The 13,551-nt window shown below is 60.6% G+C and overlaps 1 protein-coding gene across 7 annotated transcripts in view; it reads right to left on the bottom strand.

The window, feature by feature from the left end:
- The window catches only part of BRD1 (bromodomain containing 1), a 42,470-nt gene extending 31,170 nt beyond the window's left edge, over positions 1-11,300 (bottom strand). For 3 of the 7 annotated variants that reach the window (XM_053199548.1, XM_053199546.1, XM_053199547.1), the window contains exon 1: positions 6,553-10,905. In XM_053199548.1, coding sequence (XP_053055523.1) covers positions 6,553-7,919 — 1,367 coding nt within the window. In that variant the 5' untranslated portion in view covers positions 7,920-10,905. Of the gene's footprint in view, positions 1-6,552; positions 10,910-11,145 lie in introns of those variants that run through there. The other 4 variants (XM_053199543.1, XR_008288928.1, XM_053199544.1 and 1 more) reach the window with 4 other exon arrangements.
- Between the last annotated feature and the right edge of the window lie 2,251 nt (positions 11,301-13,551).

The raw sequence follows: 13,551 nt of genomic DNA on the forward strand, positions 1-13,551 counted from the left end.
GTCTCCAAACGATGGGAAGGAAGAGACAGGCAAGGGTGGCCGCGAGTACAGTGACTGTTGGGGGCAGGCTCTCCCTGCTCTGCAGATTTCCAAATTTGAAAAGACTTTTTACAGACAAGGGCACCTGGATGGCTCAGTCGGTTTAGCATCCGACTCTGGCTCAGGTCATGATCTCAGGGTTCAAGGTTCGAGACCCACACCAGGCTCTGTGCTGACAATTCAGAGCCTGTCTTGGATCCCCTGTCCCCTCTCTCCCTGCCCCTCCCCTGCTCACACTCTCTCCCTCAAAAATCAGTAAACATTTTTTTAAAAAAACTTTTTACAGACCTAAATAAGAATGAGAAGTCAAGGGAAAGAGAAGTGGAGATCCGCGATGAGCACAGCGTAGCCGCCTCGCCACGCAGGCCTCCACGGCCACACGCACGCGCACAGCCCCCGCCGTCCCCGCAGGCTGCAGCCGAGAGGGACACACCAGCTCGCACCAGTCCCCAAAAACGCCTGGCTCTGAAGCCAGCCAAGAGAACTCCCACACCAGCAGCGTGGTCGTCCGTGATGCCACCCACCCACCTCCAGACCCAGGGTGACACCAAAATATGAGATGCACGACAGCACTGTGTTCAAAGTCAGCGTGCAAACCAGTAGCAGACCACGTATGCACAAGCACACAAAGACCAGAATACGGACCGGAGGAAGTCACCCCGATTCACAGTAAGTGGCTGCCGTGAGGGGTGGAAGTGGAAGGGCCCAAAGGGACTTGGAAGTGTTCCTTTAACGTCATTTTTTTTTTCAATGCTACATTTGATAAGCACGTGTGTTAGTCTCCACTTTTCTTTTAATTATCTTTAATGTTTATTTCTGAGAGAGAGAGAAGAGAGACAGAGCATGAGCAGGGGAGGGGCAGAGAGGGAGGGAGACACGGAATCCGAGACAGGCTCCAGGCTCTGAGCCGTCAGCACAGAGACTGACGTGGGGCTCGAACTCATGAACCGCCGGATCATGACCTAAGCCGAAGTCAGACGCTTAACCGACTGAGCCACCCAGGTGCCCCTCTCATTTGGTTTTAAAACTTTTTATATAAAAACTGTGGGAAACAAAAAAAATGCAACTAAAAAGCTACTTTCCCTCCACGTGGCAGTCACTGAAAGAAGGTGCTCGTGACGCCCTGGGGCCATCCCTAAAGAATGCGATTTTAGATCCCACCCTCCCAAAGAACACGATCTTGAGTCCTTACAAGGGACACAACTCACTTTCGCAACAGCTGAGAGGTCAAATGGAGGTCAAGGTGGCAAGAGTGAAATCCAACCCCTGTGACCTGAAAAGGCCAGAAGTTGCCTTGGGAGGGAAGTGGTTCTGCACCATGTGGCTCCCAGGAGAAGCTCCTGCACGGTTCGACACAGGTCAAGACCCTTCTCAGGACCCCTTCACAAAGCCCAGAAATGGCTGGGGCGCACGTGTCACCCGAGGTCACAGTGAGGGGGCCGTCTGCAGCTAACTAACCAAGAGCCGAGTTCCCCAAGGTCAGGCTGCCAGTGACAGCCAGCTGGGCCACCCACCAGATGCTCCCCTCCCACCCATCCAGGTCCTGCTGGACAGACCTCTGAAATCACAAGGTCAGGAGAGGGGAAGGAGCCCACTGATGAGAAACTGGAGGGCTGAGGTGGTCGTCTCCAGGCCTCCTGGGGAACAGGACCAACAGGCGGGACCCTGGGCCAGTGTGAAGAGGTACCGGGCAGCTGGCGCCACTTCCAAGGGCCTCCCAGACCTCAGGCCGCGAGCCGGGAGAACACAAAAGCAGAAATTGTCCCGTGGAGGCTCCAGCAACACCTTGGTCACTGAGAAGCAGGGGATGTCACTACCTCCGGGGGGAGGGGAGGCACTCGGCACCTCCATGGACACCAGACAAACCCAGAACAATGCTCACTGGCTCTGCGAAGGCAGAAGGGCTGTCTTCTCCAAAAACGGCCAGTCTCAGAACCTTCGAGTAGCTCTGGAAGCATCCAGATCACAGCCGGCCAGCCTGACCGGGACGGGGCCTGAATGGAGGGCAGGGAGGCTTCAGCGAGCCTCACCATGTGCTCGCCCGGAGGCCGGCCCTGTCCCGGCACACACATGCGGACACGCGGGCCACCTCTGTGTACAGGGTGAACCCTGGGATTTGAGTGTCTCTCTCCTTCTTATTTTTGTAACATTTTATAAATTTAGAGCTATTTCCAAATAAAAAACTGAAACGATGACCCCCAACACGATCCGGTCTCCACGTGTGCCTGTGGAGAGCTCGCCATTGTGAGGCCCCATCAGCAGTCCTGACACCATCCATCCACCTGCTGCGGTGAACGGGTCCGGACTCGGCGTGCGCACCATTCACATTTTGCACTTTATCAGCCTAGGTAACGCCCAGGCTGGGGCAGTGGTGACACTGGGTGGCATTCGTCCACGGCTAGTATTAAAGAAAACTTCTAATAAGTTTCAATCCTGTTTCTGCCCAAAGTGACCAAACACAAGGTATGTGAACGGAAAGGACCAAAGTCGCTACTCCGGCTGGTTCTTCCCACGGACCGAGCGCCCGCTCTGCAGGCCCAGGATGCTGCGGGAGAGACCCAGGCCCAGAGAGACGGAGAGGACGCACACGCAGAGCACAGCAGCTCCCTGCAGAGACCACCACCGAGCAAGGCACCCAGGACAAGAGCCAGAGAGGCAGGGGCCGCCCAGGGCACAGGCCGAGGTATCCAGACGCTCGGGTGACCGTGGACCGCGGCCCGCAGCACTGCTCTCGCGAGCACAAGGTGCTGGAACACCTGCCCACACGCCGCGAAACACCGAGTCCTCACCAGAACTCTTCCCACCCGCCCCGGCAACGTGGTCAGAACCAGTCTGCACAGCAGCCGCAATCCTGCCTCCCGGGAAGAGCACCCTCCGCAGGCCGCGGCGCCCGGAGCCGGGGGGAAGCCGCACCCCGGGGCGGACGTACTCACGGGATGAGACGCCCAGCGCCTCCATCCGAATTCACATCCAAGGAAAGCGGGGAAGTCCACTTCGTGAAGTCACGGCGGGTGGGAACGAGAATATTCGAAGAGCGCGTGGGAAGCCCACCACCGCGGCGCTTTCTCAGCGTGCCAGCTTCCGCGCGGCGGCGGGCAAAGACGACCGCCCTGCTTTTCCACGTAGTGTTCGATTCACAAACCAAACGCTTCGCTTTCCGGTCTGGTTTTCGGTGCTTCTTTCCAGAGCAGCTGCTGCTTTAGACCCATGCAGGCCCTTCCCCCGAGGACCCCAACGCCCCCGATGCCGGCAGGGGCACCGTGACCTGCCTCCGGCGCCACGTCCAGGAGGCAAACCCGGGAGCCCGTGCAGCTGTGGGGTGGCCAGAGCAGGGCCTCCACCTGCCCGGAAGGGCCGAGCCACCCCCTCCCTCACTTCCCCAATCCACAGCCCAACAGAACTTTTCTAAATTACAGTCACGCTAAGGGCCAGAAACAAAACTCAAGTCCGGACTTTCCACAGTTCTATTCAGCAAACATAAAATTCCTCAGTCGAATGGCTACTAAGCATTCACTCTCCCATTTCCGTCCTCACCCGGTCGGTGTCTGAGGGCGCAGCACCCTCCAGGAAATTGGGCTGTGGACCCGATCCTCCCTCCACCCTTCTCGTTGACTCAGGTAACTCACTACGTGCGCACGTGCCCCGAGCAACACACACGTAAACGACCCAAGTGGCAGAGAGGACCAGGCTAACGTCCGGACCAACACAGCACATCAGCCTCTGCTCATTAGAGGCCTCTCTCCTCCACACATAAAGAGCGACTCCCACCAAAGGGCAACAAGAGAGAATTACCAGCTCTGGAGCTTTGGGGCAACTCAGTGAGTCCCTGACCGCCCCCACCTGCACCCTCGCCTCACAAGCCTCAACCGGTCCCTCCCTCCCCCACGAAGCAGCGAGGAACGGAGGAGGAACCAGAGAAGGATCTAATCGGAAAAGCGGCTACTCAAGAGCTAGAACAGCACAGCCAAGACGTTGATCGTTCTTGGAAGGGAAGGCAAAAAGGGAGGGGAGTGGGATTTCCCGCACGCCCCCAGGAACGGGGGCCACCAGACCAGCCACACCGTTGGCCACGGCAGGATCAGCGTAGCGGCTGGCGAGCCTGGGCCACCCCAGCACCTGCCCTGACCACCCACAGGGTGGTCCAACAACAGCTTACCAACCAGCTAAGGGTGACCAGAAGACCTTCCAAGGATGGTGCTGTGGCCCAAAACATCAAGGTCGCCCAGCAGGTCTGGGCGAGCCACACGGCAAGGCCACGAATCTCTCCCCAGCCACATCTTTTAGCTCTACTCCAAACCGAAACCAATTTTATTCCTAAATTAAGAAAAGAAAGAAACAAACAGGGACCAGACTACACTTTCAGTACGTGGTTTATTAACTACATCACCCGCTTTCAAAGATTCAGATCCAAAGCCGGCGTTTTGTCCGTCGGGCTGGTCACCCAGGACCTGCGAGCACCCACATTTTCCAACTGGAAATGCTTTCTCCTGCAAGTGGCCCAGCAGCCCCACAGGCCAGCCCCTCTTCAGCACCGCTCATCAGGAGCGGGCAACCACAAGGCGCTGGGCACAGCCAAGGGAGACCAGACACTTCTGGATTCTCAATTTGTTAGGTCACGTGGCTTCCCTTTCATTTACTTGCATTACAGCAAACGCTAAGACCCAGGGCTCTTCCACAGAAGCTCTGGATGCAAATCTCACACTCTCTGCCCCACAGGTAGAAACGCAAGTGAAATGGTTTTTTAAAAGTCCAGCTGACTGATCTGCAAAGACACACCTTGGTTTCAACAATGGTTTCCTCCGGATAAGAAAGACGAGCAGTTTTGGTCACTTCTGTCTGAATTTACTGATTCTATGAGAAGTATGTGCTGCTCTATAAAACTTCACTTGGGGAAAAAAAAAAACGCACCTCTAACTCTTAATACAAAGTAAGTGCCCAGAGTCTTGGGATCGAACAGCACTCCAACGTAAGGTCCCACTGCACCTTACAACCGAACCGGTGAGCTCGACGAAACTCAGGACCCGTTATAACCACATTACGATGTCCAATCGCAATGTGCTGGTGTTCCCACCGCAGATACACAGAAGCACGACACAAAAAGCTATCCTTCAACATGCTGAACGTTCTACTTCGCAACAACTGAAACACCCGCGAGTCTGTCATACGCTCAATTTGTGAGATGCGCAGGTTCGATTCCCATGCGACTCACTCACCAACGATTCGCAGTCCAGCAACAACAGGTACCCCACGAGCTGCTCTCAGGGGCGGACTTCATCACCTCAACGCTCCACTTCCTTCACCGAAGGGTTTTAAAGCCCTCGTGCCCTATTATCAAGCATGCTGCAGCCTCAAAGCTCAAGGAGTGTCTGAGCGAGGGGTCTGCTGTCCCACCCTCAGGCTCTGGCATAAGACCAAACCACTTACCTCACATTCCGAACGAAGTAAGAGCGAGTCGGCAGCAGGAGGAGCAAGGAGGAAACAAGGGCAGGGACAAAAGTGGGCACAGCTGGGTGGGGACTGGCCTCTGTGACACGTGTAAGAGCAAGGCCAAGGGCCTGACCCCACTACCACAAACCCCCCACTGCTGCGATCCTCAACCACTGCAGACTGCTCTGTTGGAGAGCCCTACACGGACCGGGCAACATCCACACCGCGAAGGAAACGGTCAGGAAACCCAGAAAGGCTGTCACAACAGGAAGGAGACCAGCGCCTCCCTCCGTGAAGCTCCCGTCAGCCCCACTCCGATCTCCGCGCCCGTCTGTCTTACCCTCCTTCACTTTACGACAGATTCATTTTAAACGCTACAAGGTTCTAGGGGGCTTTGGGTGGCTCCGCTGGTTGAGCATCCTGAGTCTTCGTTTCGGCTCAGGTCACGAACTCATGGTCCGTGAGACTGAGCCCCGTGTCAGGCTCTGCTCAGACAGTGTGGGGTCTGCTTAGGATTCTCATTCTCTCTCATTCTCTCGGTCTCTCTCTCTCAAAATAAGTAAACATTAAAAAACAATAATAAAGGGTGCCTGGGTGGCTCAGTCGGTGAAGCGTCCAACTTTGGCTCAGGTCATGATCTCGTGGTTCCTGAGTTCGAGCCCCACGTCGGGCCCTGCGCTGGTGGCTCAGAGCCTGGAGCCTGCTTTGGATCCTGTGTCTCCCTCTCTGTCTGCCCCTCCCCTGCTCGTGCTCTGTGTCTCTCTCAAAAATAAAAACAAAGGTTAAAAAATATGTAATAATAATAACAAAGCCAAATAAAGCGCCGCAAGGTTCTCAAACTCAGTGGGGAAGCGGAGCGAGGACCGGCATCTTACCGCGTCAAAGGTGGTGACCGCACCCGCAGTGCTCGGGGCCCCCCGACCCTAATTACTGCAGTCAGCGTGGCCCTGGGCTCCCCGAGCTCCGCGTGGCAGGGACCAGCGGAGAGCCACGTAAGCAGAAGGCGCGCGATCCTCTGACACAGCCGCGCCGCGCCCCGGGCCCCCCTCCGGGCTCCTCCTCTATCCCACACTGGCACGCACTTACCTCTGAGGGGGGATATACGGGGCGCACACGGGCGGCAGGACCGCACAGGGCTCACTCAGCGTCTTCTTCGCCTTTTTTGCTTTCTTCCTGACCTTGGACGTGGACCTGACCGTCTTGACGGAGCTCTCTTTTCGACAGACACCGTTTTTCATTTCCACCTCCCCGTAAATGTTCAGAGGCCGCCGCGTACAGCCCGGGGGCGTGTGGGCGTCACAGTAAGCGGTCTTCCTGACAGAGAAGGTCGCGGCGCCGCCCGCGAGTTCCTTCACGGGCTCCATCTTCATGTAGAGGCCGGCCCTCTGGGCGCACGTCACGTGGAACGCCGTGTAGCAGTTTGCCTTGTGGCACTGGATGCAGGCGCCCACGCCCTTCTGCTTGCAGAGGTAGCACGTCAGTTTCCACCGGGCCGGGGGGATGTTCCTCACGCCGTCGATGGGCTCGATGAACACCGTGTTGGCGAAGCCGACCTCCGGGATCCACAGGGCGCACACCACGTGGCCCCAGCGGTCGTCGTCCGTCTTTTTGAAGGCACCTCCCTTGTTCGGGCAGAGCACGCAGTCGGCGGGCCGGGCCCGGGACTGCAGGCAGTGTCGGCAGAGCCACTGGCCCTCGGGGATGTAGGGCACCCCGTAGCACTCCTGGTGCACGGCCAGGTTGCACATGTCGCAGAAGAGGATCACGTTGCTGTTCTGGCACTCGCCGTCCATGCAGATGCAGCACACGGCGTCTTCGTCGATCAGGGACTGCTGCTCCCCCTGCTTCTGGTTCTCGCAGTAGGACTCCTTCTCGAAGCGGTCCATCAAGAACTCGAACACGCTCTGCGACACGGCCGACACGCAGTCGCCCTTGCGCTTCTCGTTGACGATCTCCAGCCAGGCGTAATCCTCCTCGTCCATGTCGTACTCCACCTCGTTGTCCAGCTCCTCGGCCGACTTCTCGATGAACTTGTAGTACACCGGGGGCCTCCTGGGGGCGGACGGCGGGCTGTACTCCACGATCCGCACCTTGGGCTCAGGAAGCGCGCTGGCCGAAGCCAGCGTGCCGTGGGCACTGGGGAGGGCCTCGTTTTTCTTTTTGACTCGGTTGTTTTTGTGGCGCTTAGTTCTTAAGCACACCGGTGGCCTCTCGCTATTTTCTTTATTGCTGTTGCATTCGCTCATCTCTTGAGCCGTGAGGTCATCTTCCAGTATGATCTCCAAGGGATCAAAAATACTGATCCGATGGAGGCGCCCCTCGATCTCTATCTCAACCATCCTCTGGGCCTGCGCGTAGGTCAGGGTCTCTCGCGTGGGGGAGTGCTTAGTACTGCACGGGGAGGAAGGGTGTCTCGCTGCAGCGCCGCGATGACATCGTCCTTTCCTCCTCATTTGGTACTGACTCCCTAAAACAGAGGAAAAGGCCAAGTTAGCTCCGTGCAGAAGACACGGGACGAGAAAACCACCAGACGCGCCGGGGGCACAGCTAACGGACCAACCCAAGCTAAATCAAAACGAAACTCCCAGCTAACACCTCTCTGCGGAGTCCCAGATCACTCGTCCCCGGGACTCACGATCGTGTCCAACAACCTTCCCTACCAGGTCCCTCCCGGACCAGAGGAGAGGACAAGGAGTGAGGAGGGGCCTCTGAGAGGGACAAGAGCCTCTGGGCCGCCCTGTGATTCCCACAGCTCGCCGAGCACCTTCCTGGACCCAGCTGACAGGTCACCACGATGACTGCAACATCCCTCACGAGCAGGGAGCCCCAGCCCTGAGCCCAGAGAAGCCCACACACAGGGCTGGACCCCAGCAGGCGCCAAAGTCAGGACAGCAAGGCAAGAGTGCTCGGCGGCTCCTTCACCCCTGACCAACACTCCCCTTCGCGGGGTCTTCCCCTGCAGCCCAGTGCAACACCCCTGCTGGGTGCCGGGAGCCTAGGCGGTGAGAGCACAGAGCACAGCCGTCCGTCCTCTCCACGACGCGCCCTCCACACCCACGTGGAGATACAGGGCGACTCGAGCGCACCGGGACCAGAGAGAGGAGCCCCGTACTGGTCTGGGGGGCCGTCCTCACCCGGGGAGGCCCCCGCCCAGCTTCCAGAGTGACCACCACAGAAACCCCCGCAGCCCAGCCAGCCTGCCCCGCCCCCACAAGGCCACGCCTCAGCTGCCGCCCCGACGGTGGCACCGGGCCGTGCCCTCCTCGTCCTCTGGCACACCCAGACGAGACGTGCCATATACCACAGGGGGCATCTCTGCCCTCGCGCCACACTGAGGGCCGCCCCTGAGAACCACACGCTGCCGGGGAACCCCCACCCCGGGGTGGCCAGCAGGGGCTCAGATGCCTGAAATCTTGGCCACGGAGCTCTAGGAGAACTTGCTCTTCTCAGAGCTCCACCCTCCGACTCAGTAACCGAGTCTATTTTCAGTCTCCCTCATGTGAAGACTCCAGGGTCTGGACCACCACCCGCCAAGCCAACTGTCACCCTGGGAAATGATGGCGAGGACCGAGGACTCCTCCCTCCAAACAACTACACTGTACTGACAGGAAGCAAAATGACTTTAAGCGACTGGCTTACAAATGAACATTCCACAGTGGAGCCCCAGGCCCACTGCTACACACGCCAAGACTGGGAAAGCGGGCAAGGGGGCGCCCCCAGGACCGGACTGCCTCAAGGCAGCCTAGCTGATCTTCCGGAAAAGTCCTCAAGGAGCGCTTGGTAAGCCCCAAAAGGCAATCCCAGCAAACCCTAAATGCGCTTTTTAAGACAGACCCTTCTGATCTTTGTCAAATACAAACCCACATTTTACGTTGAAATTTAACAAGAATTCCCTGCAAGGACAAGCCCGGAAAACACTCTGGCCGGCCAAAACCCAACTCCCCTGCATGGCAGGGGTCTCCAGGCGCCCACTCAACCCCGGGCCCCCCAGAAATGGGCCACAAAGTCACCGACCAGCCAGTCCTGCACCAGCAGTGCCCTCGGAAGGGGGCTGGGTGCAGCCCCCGGGATGTCAGCACCACAGCCTACACGGAGGGGACCCTAATGCCCCCGGGGACGGACGACTTTGCACGTCATTACTGAGATAGGGTCATGGGGTCCAAGTGACAACCGGCTACTCACCGGATTAAAGGCAAACTCGTAATTTTCTCCTCGCCGCCAAAGTACCAGGTAGCTCTAAGTGTAACCAGCCTCCACAACCCACGCTCTCCCGATGGGCCCCTCAACCACTCTGCACACGAACTTCACCTAACAACGGTCACGGCAGCTCCAGCGTCTGAAGATGGAACCGTGACGGGGAAGGGGGGCAGTCAGTGGCACAGAGTGACCGACTGCTCACGGCTCCTGGCTTCCCGACACCCTCTGTCACTGCCATGTGGCTCCAAGCACACTTGGCGTTTCTGCAGAGGGACAAGCAGTCCCACCAGGAGGTGGTCAGCGAGGACGAGAAGCCTTTCCAGCCGTAATTCAGTGAAATACACCCAGAAAAGCCGCGCGGGCCACCAGAGAGGAGGCCTGCACGCTAAGGAGCAGCAAACGTCTTCAAATCAGTTCATTTCCTGCCTGGCTGGGAACAAGTCACTTCAACGGTCCCGGCCCTGCTCCCGCTAAACCAGGAACAGGATCATAGCCGGCTCCCGCTGGTGTGAACACTGCCCCACTTCCCACGAGGCGCTCGGGGCAGTGCCTGGCGGAGCAGGTAAGGGCATATACCACCCTAATTCCCCAAGCCCACCCAGGCAGGGGTGAAACTTCGGGGTGACGGAAACGTTCGGGATGGGCGTGGCAGTTTCCTGGGCGGAGGTGGTTGTGTCAAAACTCAAGTGTACCCTAACAGGGGCTGTGTCTTCTCCGAATCACACCTCGGTGAGCTCACTTCTCCTACGACGAGGGTCCAAGGGAGCCGAGCAGGGCTCAGTTCCCCACAGTCAGAGGGACGAAGGGACGACGGACTGTCCCTGCAGCCGGGTCCGGGGCCACCCACCTCCCAACGGCCAGACCCGCGCGGCTTCCCCGGCTTCTCTGCTGGGAAACGTTTAAAGTCCGGCCCTGTTACAGGGAGTTTCCTGTCTTGGCAAAACAAACCGACTGTATCTGTTACATAATGCGACCCGCTCGGGCACAATGACTCCCGGCCGCGTTAAAACGCCGACTCTGGGGCAGAGGGGCCGCCGCGCCCGACCCACGGCCCACACGCGGGGCCGGCCGCCGGGTCCCGATCTGCCGCCCGCCTTCGCGGCGGCCGGCACAGGGCGGCCTCCCGGACACCGGGGCCCCGGCACCCCGGCCCCAACCGCCCGGCCTCCCCGGCACCCCGGCCTCCTCAACAGCCCGACCTCAACACCCGGACTCTCGGGCCTCCCCGCCCAGCGTCCCCGACACCCCGGCCTCCCTGATCTCCCCGCCCCGGCCTCCTCGCCACCTCGGCTCCCTCCTCCCCCCCCACCCCGCCCGGCCCGGCCTCCAGGCCGCCCTCAGGCCGCCCACCCGCCCGCCCGCCCGCCCGCGGACAATGCGCCGCCCGCCGCGGCCGCCAAACATGGCGTCGGCACAGGCACCCGAGAGGCCGGCGGGCGAGGCGGCGGCGGCGGCTGCCGGCGGCGGCCCCCGCCCACTCACCTTCGGGGCCGCGGCCGCGGGAGCCCGGCGGCGGGCGCGGGGGGCCGGCGCGGCCAAGGCGGCGCTAATGGCGCCCGCGGCTCCTCCGCCAACGGCCGCGCAGGCCCGGCCCGCCGCCGCTCTGGGCGCGGGCTCCTGTCGGCGGCGCCCGGCCCGGCTCGGCTCGGCGGCCGCGGGCTCGCGGGCTCTCGGGGTCTCGCGGGCGGGCGGGCGGGCGGCGGCGGGCGGTGCGGGGCCCGGCGGGGAGGCCCGGCGCGGGGAGGGGTGGCTCGGCCGGCAGCGACGGCGGAGGCGGCGGCGGCGGCGGCGGCGGCGGCGGCGGCGGGGCGCGGGGCGCGGGGAGGGTCGGACGCCCGGGCCGGCTCGCTCGCTCGCTCCCCAGCGAAGCAAACAATGCGGCGAGCGCTCCGCCCGGCGCGCTGCGTGCGAGACGCGCCCCGCCCGCCGCCGCCATGACGCGCGCCGCCGGGGGAGGGGCGGGCTGAGGGGCGCCGGCCGGGGAGGGAGGGGCCGGGCGGAGGGGGCGGGGACCGGGCGGGGGCCGAGGGACCCTGGGCTGGGGCCTGAGGGGTGACCGGACAGAGGGGCATGGGGACCCTGGGCTGGGGCCTGAGGGGCGCCGGGACCCTAGGCTGGGGGCCTGCGGGGACCCTGGGCTGGGGCCTGAGGGGTGAGCGGACAGAGGGGCACAGGAACCCTGGGCTGGGGCCTGAGGGGCGCGGGGACCCTGGGCTGGGGGCCTGAGGGGACTCTGGCTGGGGTCTGAGGGGTGAGCAGACGGAGGGGCACGGGGACCCTGGGCTGGAGCCTGAGGGGCAACCGGACGGAGGGGCGCGGGGACCCTGGGCTGGGCCCTGAGGGGACCCTGAACTGGGGCCTGAGGGGTGACCGGACAGAGGGGCACAGGGACCCTGGGCTGGGGCCTGAGGGGTGCGGGGACCCTGGGCTGGGGGCCTGAGGAGACCCTGGGCTGGGGCCTGAGGGGTGACCAGACCGAGGGGCACGGGGACCCTCAGCTGGCGCCTGAGGGGTAACCGGATGGAGGGGCGCGGGGACCCTGGGCTGCGGCCTGAGGGGACCCTGAACTGGGGCCTGAGGGGCGCGGGGACCCTGGACTGGGGGCCTAAGGGACCCTGGGCTGGGGCCTGAGGGGTGAGCAGACGGAGGGGCACGGGGACCCTGGGCTGGGAGAGAGAGGATTTTTGAGGTGGAGGTGACTGAGGGGCACTGTCTGGGCAGAGGTGAGCCTGAGGTGTCCAGGGAGAAGCCTAGGCAGTCAGCACAGTGACCATGAAGGAGGGCTGGGGAGCTGGGGGAAAGGACCTGGCAGGGGCCCCCCAGCTTGTGGCTGCAGGGGAGGCCCTCCAGGAAGAGAGGGACACCCCCCCCGCCCCAGGGCAGAGGCTGGGTCCTTGTGAGCTGATACGGTCTTCTCCTCATATGGGCAGACAGGGCAGGGTCCATCAGAGGCCTTACCAAGAGTGGGCGGGCTGGCCCTGACTACCCACGTGTCCTCTTGCTGACTGCTGCTCGAGCTTCACTGCACCCAGCCTGTAGGTTGAGAGGCCACGGCTTGGAGAGTCGCTTAGGGTTGCAGCCAAGGTTCCCCCCTTGAAGCCGGTGCCCCCTCCAGACACACCCTTGGGTGGAGAAGGGGCTGGCCTGCCAGGGGGGCCGCAACCACATGTGCACCCAGGCACCACGAACACCTCCTCTGCTCTACAGATGTCTGCTTACCACAATCCAAACTCACCAGGGCATCCAGTAGTGGAGGACAAGCGAGCTGGGCCTGCATCCCCTGTCCTCAACCTGGGGTGACCCAGATGCAAACGGACAGGCTGGAGTATCTTACAACACGGAGCAAAAGTAAGAGGCTCACGAAGAAGACGACGAGAACCTCACAGAACAGGACACAGAACAGGAGAATGGTCACAGGAAACTTCTCAAATGACAAGTAATGCCCAGGACACGTGGAGAAAAAACACCCACAGAGGCATGTCAGAGTGACATTCTGGAATTCAAAGGGTAAAGAGAGTAGCTCAAAAACCTGCAGAGAAGAAGGATCTTCTTTAATCAGACTGAATCTGATTGTCAACTGGCAAGGGAGCACAATTGTCAAAATTGTAAGAGAATTGAACCTAGAACTCCTAGTAGTGAAACTCATTTGTGAAACCGCAAAATAAAGGTGTCTTCACAGTCTAAACATCCAAGTTCACCATACACAAAGTCTATTAAAAAAAAAATGCTGGAAGATAGATTCTAGCAAAACAAAAAGCGTATCCAAGAGTAAGACACAGATGCCAGCAAAGAAACCAGTTGGAATGGTTGAAAGAAAATCATATAACAGCTGGAGAGAAAATCCCAGATGAGCCCAACATGACATATGGCAAGGGGAGGTCAGAGCAG

This window comes from Acinonyx jubatus, chromosome B4 (genome assembly GCF_027475565.1).
Source record: "Acinonyx jubatus isolate Ajub_Pintada_27869175 chromosome B4, VMU_Ajub_asm_v1.0, whole genome shotgun sequence".
Classification (NCBI taxonomy): domain Eukaryota; kingdom Metazoa; phylum Chordata; class Mammalia; order Carnivora; family Felidae; genus Acinonyx; species Acinonyx jubatus.